The 13282-nt window shown below is 48.9% G+C and overlaps 1 protein-coding gene across 19 annotated transcripts in view; it reads right to left on the bottom strand.

Annotated features, from left to right (window-relative positions):
* The window catches only part of PCBP3 (poly(rC) binding protein 3), a 376369-nt gene that overhangs the window by 81045 nt on the left and 282042 nt on the right, over positions 1-13282 (bottom strand). For all 19 annotated transcript variants that reach the window (XM_020973415.2, XM_020973418.2, XM_020973433.2 and 16 more), the window contains exon 5: positions 2521-2671. In XM_020973415.2, the coding sequence (XP_020829074.1) occupies positions 2521-2589 (69 nt within the window). In that variant the 5' untranslated portion in view covers positions 2590-2671. The remainder of the gene's footprint in view (positions 1-2520; positions 2672-13282) is intronic.

The raw sequence follows: 13282 nt of genomic DNA, 5'->3' as shown, positions 1-13282 counted from the left end.
CCAAGCAAGAACATGGTATAGTAAACGCTATAACATGTGCATGGGAGGAAGTGATTGGTACAATTTGCTGGGAAATTGGAGAACTAACAAGAGGGCAATTTGTGGCAAGAATGGAGAGGTGGTGGTCCTTGATCCTGAAGTTCCTCAAAGGCCAGGCAGAGGGAGGCAAATATTTCTAGGAGCCAATGGGGGGCAAGTGAAGTTTTCTGAGCAAGGTGTAACAGACTCAATGTACAATCCTAGGGCCCTGATTTAGACCTAGAAGCAACATTGATGGCCATCAAATTCAATTCTGTACATTCTACAGATGAGGAAACTGAGGTCCAGAGAGTAAAGTCTCTTGCACACGGTCAAATAGGAAGTAGCAGAAGTGGGGTTTAAGCCCAGGTTCTCTGACTCCAAAGTTGGTGCTATTTCTGCCATGTCACACTGTCTCAATTTGTAAGCAAGATTATTCCAACAGTCCTATAAAGGATAAATTGGTGGAATGTGAAAGAAGCAAAGGAAATAACTGGGAGAAGGCTGATAGAGTAGTCTAGCAGGTGGTGATGGTCAAGAGGAGACGATAGATTGAAAAAGGTCACTAAATCAAAGGGACCTAGTAACTTCTCAGATGGGAGAGGTGAGGGTGGTGGTGGTGGTGGTGGTGAAGAGCCAAAGATAAGCCCATGGTCATGAATGTGGGAACTGGGTGAATTGTGGCAACCCAGAAATGTCCTATAGACAACTAGACACATGGGTCTGGAACTCAGAAAGAGGTCAGGGCTGGATACAGAGATCTGAGAATCATCTGCAAAGACATGGCAGCTGAAGACATGGAAAGGAATGAGATTATAAAAAGGGAGAATAAAGAGAAAGAAGAAAGGGGGGATAAACTAAACTGAAGGGGTTGGGAAGAGAAAAAGGAAACAATGGAGGAGACTGAGAAGGAGCCAGCAGGGAGAAAGCAGAACCAAGAGAGCCAATGAAAAAGATAGTATCTCATAGGAATGAGGCCAGAAGCTTCAGAGAAGCCAAGGACTTGGAAGACTGAAAGAAAGGCCACTGGATCTGGCCACTGGGAGGCTGAAAGAGACCTCATAGAAAACAGGTAGAGTAATGTTAACGTGTCCAAGGTGGTGGAAGTGAGAGCCGAGGGTGAGGAAGTGAAGAAAACAAGCTCATCGAGATAGCAGTGAAAAGAAAGCAGAATTTATGGGATGGAAGAGTCAAGAGAAGACTTAAAAAAGATTGGAGAGGCCTAACCATGTTTGTAGGCAGATGGAAAGATGTCAATGGAGAGGGAAGTTAACTCAACCAACCTGTTACATTTGAGGGATTGAGCATAGTACTGGGGTTACAAAGACCCTGGCCTCAAGGAGCTTACATTTCTCTATTGTTGGGAACAGAGAGGATCAGTATCCTAGAAGAGGCAGGAAGGAACAGATTCAAGGATAGAAAGGGAAACTAGCCTTAGGAAAAAATAGGGATACCTCTTCCAGAAAGTGAAGGGAAGGAAAAGGGATGCTGGGAAAGGATAAGGAATGGAGGTGGGAAGCTTCAGTCTTCCCCATGAAGATAACACTTGAGTCCACTTCCAACTTTGAGATTTTTTGTTTCTCTAAGTTGGAGGCAAAGCTATCTATCTGTAGGGGTGAGGGATAGGGCTCTTATTTGTGGTTAAAGAAGGAAAGGAAATATTTGAAAGAGTCACTATGAGAAGCAAGAAAAGGACTTGATAAAAATAGATTAGGACAGTTGTAGGACCCAGCTGAAGTAATGCCCCAAGAGTTTCGAGTGGGTCAGCTAAATTAACAATGATGACTTGCTCCAATGGTATTCAGGAGGATAGGAACAGGAGCGACCCAACCAGAGGGTAGGGTTACTTCCAGGTTGGGGATGACAGATGGTCTGGGAGCAAGGGATTATAGATGAATAACTGGTTACCTATTCCACTGGCAGTCCTTGGGATTCTGGAGGCAAGTGAAGCCAGAGCAGGTAGTGGTGGTGGTGGTGGTACTGGGGAAATGGGCCATATGGATATGAGGAGGGGTTAAGAGACCTAAGTCATTGTAATAGCTTAGTACGAATAAGGATATGAGAGTGAGGGAAAGGTTTAAAAGGATAAGAAGTTGAAGCCCCCAGACAAGTATTAGAATCTCCATCCATTGTGCTGATGGAGAGAGGGAGGGACCAGGTAAAGGACTCAGCAAATCGTGATGAGTGAAGTCAGGTCTTCTGGAGCCCTAACAATATGGCAGCCCCAATAGGCAAGCAGGCCACCAAGTGTCTGTTCTCAGAGCACAAGCAAATCAGGTTTAAGCTTTTCCCTATTTGGAAAAAGCATCTTAACGCCCTGTAAAAGGAGTGTGTGCATTTGTAGAGCAAGGGTGAGCAGGCCCTCACTGTAGGGGTGTATCCTGTGGGGGAAGCCCTGGGGAGAGCCAGGTTTCCTGTGCCTTCTAGTTCTTGGTTTCTGAAATATTGGCAGTTAGCAAACAAAATGGCAGCTCTAACCCTAACCCCTTCAATGCCTTTTACCTTTCCATGCATGAGCAGTCGGATGGTCAGGGTCACATTCAGGCCCCCTTCAGAGACTTTGGATTCCATTTTCTGTGGTGGTGCAGGAGTCACTGGGTCAAGGTGTGGAGGGGCCCTCAAGGCTGGATAGAAGGGATCCAAAGGAGGCTGCCTGTACAGGGAGAGAACACACACAGACCAGCAGCTCTGGAGCCCAGGAAAGCGCCTCTTCACTTGGGTAATCTTTATCCATTCTCCTCTTGAAGTGGCTCCTGCCTGGCCAGCACCAGCCTGCTGTGTGATTGGTTTGTTAACAAGATGGCACTGTAGACCATCCCATGATTTTGTGAATACTCAAACCTCTCCACAGTGCCTTGTCTTGTCACATCTCTGCCCAAGCTGGCAAGGCCAAAGTGAGTAGCCAGCAGTCATAGCTGGACCCAAGAGGAGGAAGCTGGGCTGGTGAGGGACCTTCAAGATCAGAGGTTCTTAACCACCAAGAGGGCCATGGATAGATTCATGGATAGATTTCACATCATCATGGATGTGAAAGCATTACATCTTTATTTCAATTTTACCGGTTCCCTTTATAACCGTATGTATTTTATTTGCTGCATTTAAAAACATGATTCTGCCAGACTGTCAAGGGGGTCCATGACACAGAATGAGTAAAGAACCTCTACCTAGGTGGTGGAAGGGGAGAAGGCAGAAAGGGGAGATGACAGAGAGCACAAGCTGAGGCCTGGAATTCAGCTGGAGGACACTGAGGCAGAAGATAAGAGAAGGGGTGTGGGTTTGACAGAAGGGTGGGGCCAAATGCTGCTCTGCGTTCATCTGCACAAACCGCCAGCCACTTCTGTCTCAGGAGCCTGATGCCTCCTGCTTGCCTTCCAGAATGGAGGCTGCCTTCAAGGCTCAGCCTGAGGCCACCTCCTCTTGGAAGCCTTCTATGATCTCATTCTCCCTGCCCCCTAGCACCTGAGAGTATTATCTCCGTCCTCAAGCTTTCTGAGGGTGCCTTATCTTGTCCCTTCCTTGCCCCTTCACTCCCTTTGTGGTTGAACACTCATCTGCATATCATAGAACTAACACCAAGGAGAACAAAAGATCGTCCACAGGACCATAGACCCCAAGCTGCGAAGGATCTCTGAGGCCACCATGTCCAGCTCCTTGTTTTATGTATTGGGAAAGTGAGGCCCAGAGAGGTGAGATGGTCACTCCAATGTCATCTAGCTGATGTAGGGCAGCAATGGGATTGGAGCCCAGGCCCTCTGACTCCAAGCTCAGTGTTCTCTCTGTGGCTTCCCCAGTGCCTTGCACAGTCGAATTGGGGAAACAAGAGCATATTTTTGATATCAATCAACAAACATTCTTAAGTACCTGTTGTGGGCCAGATACCAAACAAGTCACTGAGGAGGAGCCAAGAGACAGAGGAACCACCCAAAATGGTTCAGATGTTTGATCTCAGAAAGAGGCTTTGACAAATTCCCTGCCCAGCCAACATTTCCCCTCCGAGGCTCTCACCCAGATTGAAGCTGTCACTGTTGTTTTCCCTACAAGGAGAATGACGAGAGGCGGAGCCAAGATGGCAGAGAGAAGCCAGGAAGTCGCTGAAGCTGTCGCCAATTTTCCTCAGAAACTGTTAAATCAAGCAGCTAAACAGATTCAGGAGCGACAGAACCCAGAAAGACAGAGTGAAACAATTCTCCAGCCCAGGATAACTTAGAAGGGCCTCCGGAAAGGCCTGTCTCACTTGGGGAGCACAGCCCAGCGCAGGCAGTTTCTAGGCAAGCCAGCACACATTTAGCCAGAGCACAGATCGGCCATGGAGGCCCTAGTCCTGGCTCAGCAGGCCAGCGCAGTGGGCAAACTGCCAGCCCCGGAACCCAGGGCACACCAGGTGTAAGTCTACCCGGCCCCTCTCGTGCAGTGGACAAGCCCCAGCCCCAGGGGTCCCGGTGCAGAACACCAGTGACCAGACCCCTGGCCCGCAGGGAAAGAAGCTTGGGACAGTGCCCCCCGTGTCTCAGGAGCAGAGCTCAGCCTTAAAAGTTATGAAATAGGCTAAAAACAAGCAAAACTAAAACAGAGCCCTGACCAAAGAAAGCTACTATGGTGACAGGGAAAACAGAAACACAACAATCACAACAAGAAGACAACAATGTCCAAATGCCTACACGCAAAGAAGAATCGGTGTCAGGCCCGAAAAGCCTTGGAAGAGCACAGGCAATGACAACCACGGCTTCCAATTCATTGGGAAGACCAGACAGAAGGGGCCGGATTCTGGCGGCCATGGTTCTTTGGCCAAGAATTTGTGGTGTGTCTCCTGTGACAGTCCCTGGGGAGAACAGACAAAGACAAACATGTGGGGTCTCCATCCCCAGGGAGCTTATGCCTGAGTGGAAGGGGCTCAGCAGGCAGCGTGGTCCTGTGGGCAGCATTCACTCTCCATCTATGCTGCTGTGTTCAGCTCCCTTCACCTTCTCCCCCTTGGCAGCTCCCTTCATGCCTCGTCTTCCCATGTTAAACCAGGAAGACTTGGGAGAGTCAGAAGCAGAGCCACAAGGGGAGGCTGGAGGGAGCATGGCTGGCCTGGACACTACCTCCTGATGGAGGTTCTGGGAAGAGATCACTGACTGGTGGAAGGGGCTACAGGGTAGAGGGATTCTCCAGGTGGGAATGCTGCCAAGGTACAGTGGAGAAATCCAGAGTGACTGGAGTGGTGCTGGGAGGGGAGTGAAGGAGGGACCAAGTTTACATAGCTATTAGCAAGGCAGTGAGCAAAGGCATGATGTTCTTGTGGAAAATGCAGAGACGTGTGAAGACTAGACAACAGAAGATTATGTGAATGAAGAACAGGTAGAGTACATGGACCCAAAGAGGAGCCATCAACAGTTCTATCAAGGTCAGCTTGGAAGGTAGCTGTCTGTCAAATGCCCCAGGCATCGTTGTCCTGTGCTTGTGCTGCTCAACATTGTTATCAGTGACTTGGATAAGGGCACACAGACAATGCTTAGTGCTTTGCTGAGGACACAAACCTGGGAGGGAGAGCTAGCACACCTGGGGACTGAGTCAGGATCCCAAAGGGCTAGATAGACCAGAGCTTTGTGCTGAATTAGAACAGGTGATATTGAAAAGGGCCCAATGTAAAGTTTTATACTGGGGTTCAAAAGATCAATGTCACAAGTGTGGCACAGTGACTACAACAATATAAGCAGAAAAAAGTGCCAGAAGGAAACTGAATGCAGTATCATTATAATAGCCAAACTTGGGCCCAGAAAACCACATAAAACGTGCTTGCCTCCATTGTGGAAGTAGAAGAATTTTGGTATGTAATACTTCATAAATGTGGCTGATAACATTGGTTAGTTTCACCGAACTTTTTTTTCTTATTTTTTTTTTAAATAAGAGAAGACTTGATGAGTTTTAGAGGGAGGATGGTGATATTCAGAAACAAATGTGGTGTGAAAACAAATGGAATCAGCTAAAAAACATTAGATGGGGAGATGTGGCTAAACAGCCGTGCATGTGAGAAGAGATCTGGGGCTAGTAGTCGACAGCAAGCTCTATGTGAGTCAGTAGCATGTTATGACAGTCAAGATGTCCAGTGTAACGTTAGCAGAGCTTATAGAAGTAGAGAAGGAAGAGTCCTCCCATTCTCTGCCCCTTGGGCCCCTCCTCCCCAGGGAGACTGGCTTTAGTGATAGCCTCATAATTTCCCTGGCCAGATCCATCCTCATTTCTCCATCAAAGCAGTTAGCCACAGTGATTTTAGGTAGCCAGAAAAGCCTTAGGATATGAATAGGCTTCTCACCCCTAGAGGGTAGAAACGTCTATATGGGAAGAACCTTCGTGATGGACTTGTTCCTATCTGGAGCTGAAGAGACATTGGGAAACGTGGTAGCATTGCTCCATGGGAGGATGCTCAGGCATCCCCACATTTGCCCCATGAACTCCTGGGTTAATTTATTAGTTAATTATTAATTAATATTTTATGATCCCAGAACTTTTTTCCTTGTGTCTCACTAGTGATAATGGTGATAACACATTCTTACAGTACCTTAGCTTCCCTGGTCTTCAGTTTCCTCATTTGTAAAATGAAGAGGTTGAACCAGTTGGCCTTTGGGGTCCTTTAATCCACCTCAAAATCTAGGAACCTGAGGCTATTCCACCAGGCAAGAATGACTCCACTTTTTTTAGCCCAGGGGCAAGCAGTGGAGGACAGTGGGGATAGCACTGGCTCTGTAGTTACTTCACTTCTCTAAGACTAGTCTCTTCAACTCCAAAATTAATGGTTGGACTCAAGGATTTCTTGACCTCCTAAGATTCTTTTAAGCTCCAAATGTATAATCCCCTGACTTAGTAAAAATCTTGTTCTGAGGCTTGCTACCTATGAGTAAGGACTCATAAGGGCAAATCATTTTTCTTCCCTGGGACTCAGTTTCCCCATCTGAAAAATAAAGGGGTTTAAAATGGGTGCCCTCCCAGGCCGCTCCCAGCTCTGTATTTAGAATCCAATGACTCTGAGATTTGCAGAGGGCTTCACAAACATGATCTCATTTCAACTTCACAAAATATTTTTGAGGTAAGTGCTATTATTACACCCAGCCAATGAATGGAGAAGTGGCGGGTCCTAAAGGGGCTTGTCCAAGGCCCCAGGACCACTGTCCAGAGGAAGGACTTGAACCCATACCTTGCTGACTTCAAGGAGCCCAACACCCTCTCTGCTATGTTCCGCTCTGCCTCAGCACAGCATTTCTATGCCCAGCCCCATTTCCAGTAGAGTCTCTAAGGCTTTTGAATGAATATTATTTCCATCTTCAGGGAGGAAATATGGGGTGGTGGATAGTGAACATGGCTTGGAGTCAAGAAGACCTGGGTTCAAATCCCACCTCAGATGCTTACTGGCTAGATGAGTCTAGGAAAGTTACAACCTCTCTGGTTTTAGATCCCTCATCTGGAAAATGAGGGGTGATTGTAATGATTTCATCTGGCTGTCATGAGGGTCAAAAGTGATTGTATCAGTAAGGTGCTCAGAAAACTTCCTTAGGCTGAAGAAGTGTGAGCTGTTATCCCCCTCCCCCCACCACCATTTCCTTCTTTCTTCAGGGCGTTCTGATTGGCACAGATAAGTCACTCTTCTGTTAAATGTTCGGCAAGCTGCTGCCCAGCTGGATAAAGTGAGGGTTATCATCACCACTGTCATCGTCTTTAGACAAGCAACCAGCGGATGGACCACAGACTCACCAATCACCCCAATGGAGCTACCTGAACAAAATATCTTTCCAAAGTCCATATCTGCCAAATAGCCAACATGCCCACCTCAGGCTCACTCTATTTGGGAAGAAACAGGGGACTTGTAAGTCATGCCTTCAGAGAGAAGCTGCTCCGATGTTCTTCCCACAGAAGCAAATCAAGGCTGTCACCTCCTGACCAAGGCTCAATAAAGCCAATAACCATAATCCCACTAATTCATTTGGACTGCAGAGCTCATGGACCACTTCCTATCTAACACATTAATTCAAACTTTCACCCCTTTCTAGTGAATTGGTCTCTTTTAATTAAAACCCTTTCTTCTTTGTGCTCAGCAAACACAGGGCTTTGGGTTAGCCTGTTATGTAAATGTTTCCGATTGATTGAAAAAATGGGTCATGTGTGAGGTGAAGGCTCCTGGCCTGAAGAATGATCAGCATTATTAAATTAGGCACGCTTCATGCTCTGGTGAGCAGGATAGCTGCTCAGGCCATCCCCTCTCTTGGTGAAGGATGGGAAACTCTTCATCCCTGGTGCTTGGCTCGGTGGGGAATGGATCACTGAGAAAACATCTATCAGACAGCTCCCATCTCCTCCGTCTCAAGGTAGACAAAGGGCTGGAGATCTTTCTCAGGATGGAGAAAATGCTTGCCTCTCCCAGTTTGTCCAGCAGAAGGAATGGCAGTACTCTGGCTCTGGCTCTGGCTGACAGAGACTGTCCTCTGCCTTTTTTTTTTTTAACCCAAAGGAACTCCAGCCCAGCTCTTTGTTGTCTCAGGCCACCCCACAGGTATCCTTAGCATTTGGTTCAGTGGCTAGTAGAGTGGACAGCAGAAGAAGGGAGAGATCTCCCATCACATTTCTGATGCCTGTCTTTCCTCTGGCTCTTACACTTCTACTTGGAGGCCACCGGGAGATGGGGCAGCTTCACAATGACTCCTAGAATCCATTCACTGAGAGGGGCCCCTGAGGCTGACCCTGACAGCCACCATCCCGCAGAATACAGGCCAAAGAGAAAGGGGACCAAGAGCACCACCACTCGGGGCAGGCTTTCTGTCAGTGTATCCCCAGGAGGGGCAGGCAGTGCTGGGGGAAGGCCCCTGGCTCTCCAGTCAGAGCTCTGAGATTCACTCCCTTCCCCTGCAACATTAACTAAGCCCTGGACTAGCCTTCCTGTGCCTCAGTTTCCTCTTTTTAACATGAGGATTAGATTAGCAGAAGGTCCCTTCCAGCTCTAGAACTTAGGAATCTTGGACAGTGAGAGGAATGAATATCCTGCCTTTTGAGGTTCTGAGAACTGAGAGTGCTTAACCTGGGGAGGGCCCCACGGGAGACAGAGAGGCAAAAGGCTGTCCCACAGGCTTGGCTGGGGTTTGGCTGGTTCGGCTTCACCCCAAAGGGCAGGCCCAGTAACCACAGAGGAGAGATACTGGGCAGGAAGGCCCTTCAAAGCCCCAGAGCCCTAACACGTGGGGAAGCCTCGACTATGTTGAGACATTCATTCCCTGACCCCCTATAATCCCCTGCTGCAGCAGCTGGAGCAGGATTGCAGGCAATATAGGGTGTGAGGGAGTGAGCTGCCTGTTACTTCTTGGCTTACTGGTCCCATGCACCCTACTGGCCTGGCCCACTGACTGGCCCACTTACAGTTCCCAACATAGAACATTTGTCTCAAAAAGATTTCCAGGCTTTTGTACAGCCTGTGCCCCAAGTCTGAGATGCCCTCCTTATTGGTGAGGGCAGTGGATACAAGGGGTGCCATCAGAGGGAAAGGGAAAGGCTGAGGAAAAGGGGAAACATGAAAGGAAAAGATGCCCTTTCTCCTGTTGCCCCTTCTCTCACAGACATCCACTCTATACACTTTTAGGGTTGACCTTGCTAGGGAGAAAGCTGCAGGGGAGCCCTGTAATCTAGGCTATGGGAAAGCATCTGTCTGTGGCCACACAATAAGTACACCAGTGTTGAGAGTCGGCCTAGAGTGGGATGTATCTGCCTCGGACCCAAGGAGGTGTCCTTGGGCAAGCCCCTTCCCATTTCTGGGCCTCAGTGTCCTCTTCGGTCAAACGAGGGCAGGTTGGTTCCATGAAGCCTTCCTTCCGTGATGGGGGGAGGGGCTGACACGGCCTCCCGGAGTCCACCCCATCTGCCTTTCCTATCTGCGTCAGCCCCTTCTTAGCCTGCCTCTCACTCCGTCCCTGGGCGGATGATGGCAGAAGAGTGTGCAGAAGTGAGAGTGACTGGCTCTAAATAGAACGCAGCCTGCATATCTTAATTATTCTCTTGGAGCCAAAGTTAGTTGGAGAAAAAAGGCTCGGATCTGGGGGCACTGGATGCCTGACATCTCTTACGGGAGCCGGCCGAGAAGAAGCCAGGCTCTTATTTGCTGCTACCGCTTTGCGCTCTGCTGGGAGCTGAGCCGCCCATTAGGACCTAATCCAAAGCTCTTTAGAGATGGCTTTATCTCCTGGGAACATGCTATCTCCTGAACGAAACGGACCCAGGATTATGACGTCAATGCCGCTGTCAGCGGGGACCAGGAGCAAAGGACTGGAAAAACACGCTGTGTGGGGGGAGAGGCCGGCTCTCTTCAGCCCAGAAACGCACTCTCGGTCCTTAGAAACACAGACGGAGCACGTGGACAGGCGTTAAGGACGTGGAGAATGGGCCGAGTCTAAGGACCTAGGACACGAGCAGGCACGTGCATGGATGGGCATCACAAAACGAAGCCCAGGAGTGGAGAGCCCCGCTCCGGCCCCGCCCCCGCCATATCTCACTTACGACGCCCAAGCGGGTGGGAATGACAGACAGACTTGGGTTTTAGGAGGGTAATTTTGACGGTTGTGAGGAGGGGCAGAGCGGGGAGACGGGAGACACAGGGCGTCCTTGAACTCTGGGTCAGTATTGGGACCTTCCCTGGACCATATAAAGGAGCCAAAGTGGGTCCAGGGGCCTTCCTGGCCAACTCTCATTACTAGAAGCAAAAGGAGAGTACCTCGGCGGTGGGGAGGGCGCCACTATAGACCAACATCCACGGGCTGATTGGCCAGTTCACCCGTCTGTAATGCCTCTTCTTCGCCGTGATTGGCTAACGTCACCCTTCGATTTGTCAACACCATTCAAAGCATTATTTACGATTTCTTCATCGCTGACCCTAGCGGCCACAGGCCACCCACCGTCAACTCCTGATCAGCCCACCCTCATTCCTCTTTCTCATTTGCGTTGGATTTATGGCGTATAAAGGAGGGGCACCTCTTTCCACCGTCTGTGCTAGGGGGCTTTAGAAGGGCATGCTTTGGTACTCCTGAGTGGCTGCAGCTGCTCATGTCTAGAGAGCTCACAACAATCTGACAGTGAGCGTTCCATTATCCCCACTTTACAGATAAGAAAACTGAGGCCCAGCAAATGATCACACCCAGGCATCTCTGGGCCCCCAGTTCATCACTCTTTCCTGCTTCTCATTGCACCATACCATCTACCTCAAAGGGCTGTCTGAAGGAAAATGTTACAAATCCCCACTGCTATTGAAATGTGAGCACCTTTTCTTAGAAATAGATGGTACCCCTGCTGACACTGCAGAATGGTTTCTTCTGGGCTTTCAGCGTTTGACTTTGAATAGAATTCTAGGGATAGAAAAATGAAAAATGTCCTTTTTAATGTTATAATGAGAGTGAATGCCTTGCGTTATGCCTGCTGCACCCTCCTATGAAATCTCTCCTGTGATAACATCTCACACTCTGAGTAGCCCCCTGGGTCATAGGTTGGATCACTTAGGTAACATCAAGGGGAGGAAGATGGTTAGAATGTTCCCCGACAATAGCCCCGTTTCCTTAGGGCGGATTCCACAATTTCCCAGCCATTGATTACCTTTGAAACAAACTCCAGTTAAGTCTGTGGTTCTGAAATGATCTTTCACTGAAACATAAAAAGATGATGGAATCAGTCAGAAAAGCCCCCAGCCTCTTTGTTCGTCCCTGGACTTGTCTGTGCAGCTACACTCCCTTTGAAATCTCTGAGATGATGACATGTCCCAATTGTTTAAGGTTTTCTTTGATGGGCTCCTGCAGCATCAAACATATGCGAAAACAACACACCCATGCTGCTTCTGCTTCCGCTCGGGAACATTGCATCCACTGGAACTTGTGAAGGTAGAGGATGTCAAGCATCACCAAAAATCGGCCAGTTTTTTCAGCAGCATGAAACTGTTCAGGGGATTGACTGTGCCCAGAGAAGAATGATCTGAGAAAGCCACAAGTTCTCTTACAGCTTTGTGGCTTCCTCATGCCATGTCTCAGTCTGAAATGTCAAAGTTGCTTAGTCCACTGACTTTCCTCAAGAGAAATCTTTGCTGTCTCATCTTTTCACTAAGATCCACATGTTGAGATAATGGTCCCACGGCTCACAATTGGGCTGGTGCATCATGGGCTGTAGCTTTGGCAGACTCAGAATCAGTACAGAATCCAGCTGTCTTTTCTAAGTCTGCAGATCACACAGAGTAGGTGGGTCAGCACTGTAGGACCCGTTGCTATGTTCCTGGGCTCGCTCTCCTCAAGGCCTGTTTGGAGGCCCTTTGAAGACAAACACAATCTACTTCTTGACTTTCACAAGTGGAACAGGCCGTCTCGACCACAGCTTTGGAACTGATGGGGACATCAGAAGTTTTCTAATCCAAGTTCCTTGTTTTACTGGTGAGGAAACTGAGGGCCAGAGAGGGTAAGTGGCTTAGCCCATATCACAGAATTTGGGAATTGGAAGGGACTTCAGGGGCTGGCTTAATATGATGTCCACACAAAAGGAGCCCTCCCTATACATTAAAAAACAAAAGGAAGGGGTCATGCAGCCTCTGCTTGAAGACCTCCAGGGAGGAGAAGAGGAGGAGAAGGAGAAAGATGAAGGGGAAGAAGAGGAGGAGGGGGAGGAAGAGGAAGGGGAGGGAAAGGAGGAGGAATGGTAATGGAAAGGAAGAAGAGGAAGGGGGGGAAGAGGAGGAGGGGGAGGAGGAGCTCATCCTCTCTTGGGGCAGCCCATTCTACTTTGGGACAGCTCTGTTTGCTAGGAAGTTTGCCCTGACATTTGGCCCCAATTTCCCTCTTTTCACCTCTCTTTCCCCCTCCTCTCATTGCTCCTGGTTCTGCCCTTTAGGGGCAAACAAGCCATGTCTAATCTTACCTCCCCAAGATGGCCCTTCACTGCTTGCACCCAGTCACCCTCCTCTCCTGAGCCTTCTTTTCTCTACACTAAACAAGTCCAGCGCCTCCACAGGTCATGGACTCGAGCACCTTCCCCATCCTGATTGCGCTCCTCTGGACACTCTCCAGCTCATCTGTCTGCCTTAGATCATGGTGCCCAGAACTGACCACAGCTGTCCCGATGAGGCCAGGGCTGGGCAGAGGATGGTGGGACTCTCACCTCCCCAGGCCTGGATGCTTTTTGAACTTGCATTCTGTCCAACCCTTTAGATTTCCTGGGGCTGCTGGGGCTCCCCAGCTTGTTGAGGTTAATTAATGGGGTTAATTTTTTTATTCAAGTACAA

Source organism: Phascolarctos cinereus, unplaced genomic scaffold (assembly GCF_003287225.1).
Source record: "Phascolarctos cinereus isolate Bilbo 61053 unplaced genomic scaffold, phaCin_HiC Scaffold_5;HRSCAF=322, whole genome shotgun sequence".
Taxonomy (NCBI): domain Eukaryota; kingdom Metazoa; phylum Chordata; class Mammalia; order Diprotodontia; family Phascolarctidae; genus Phascolarctos; species Phascolarctos cinereus.
This window is presented reverse-complemented; position numbering and strand designations above follow the sequence as displayed.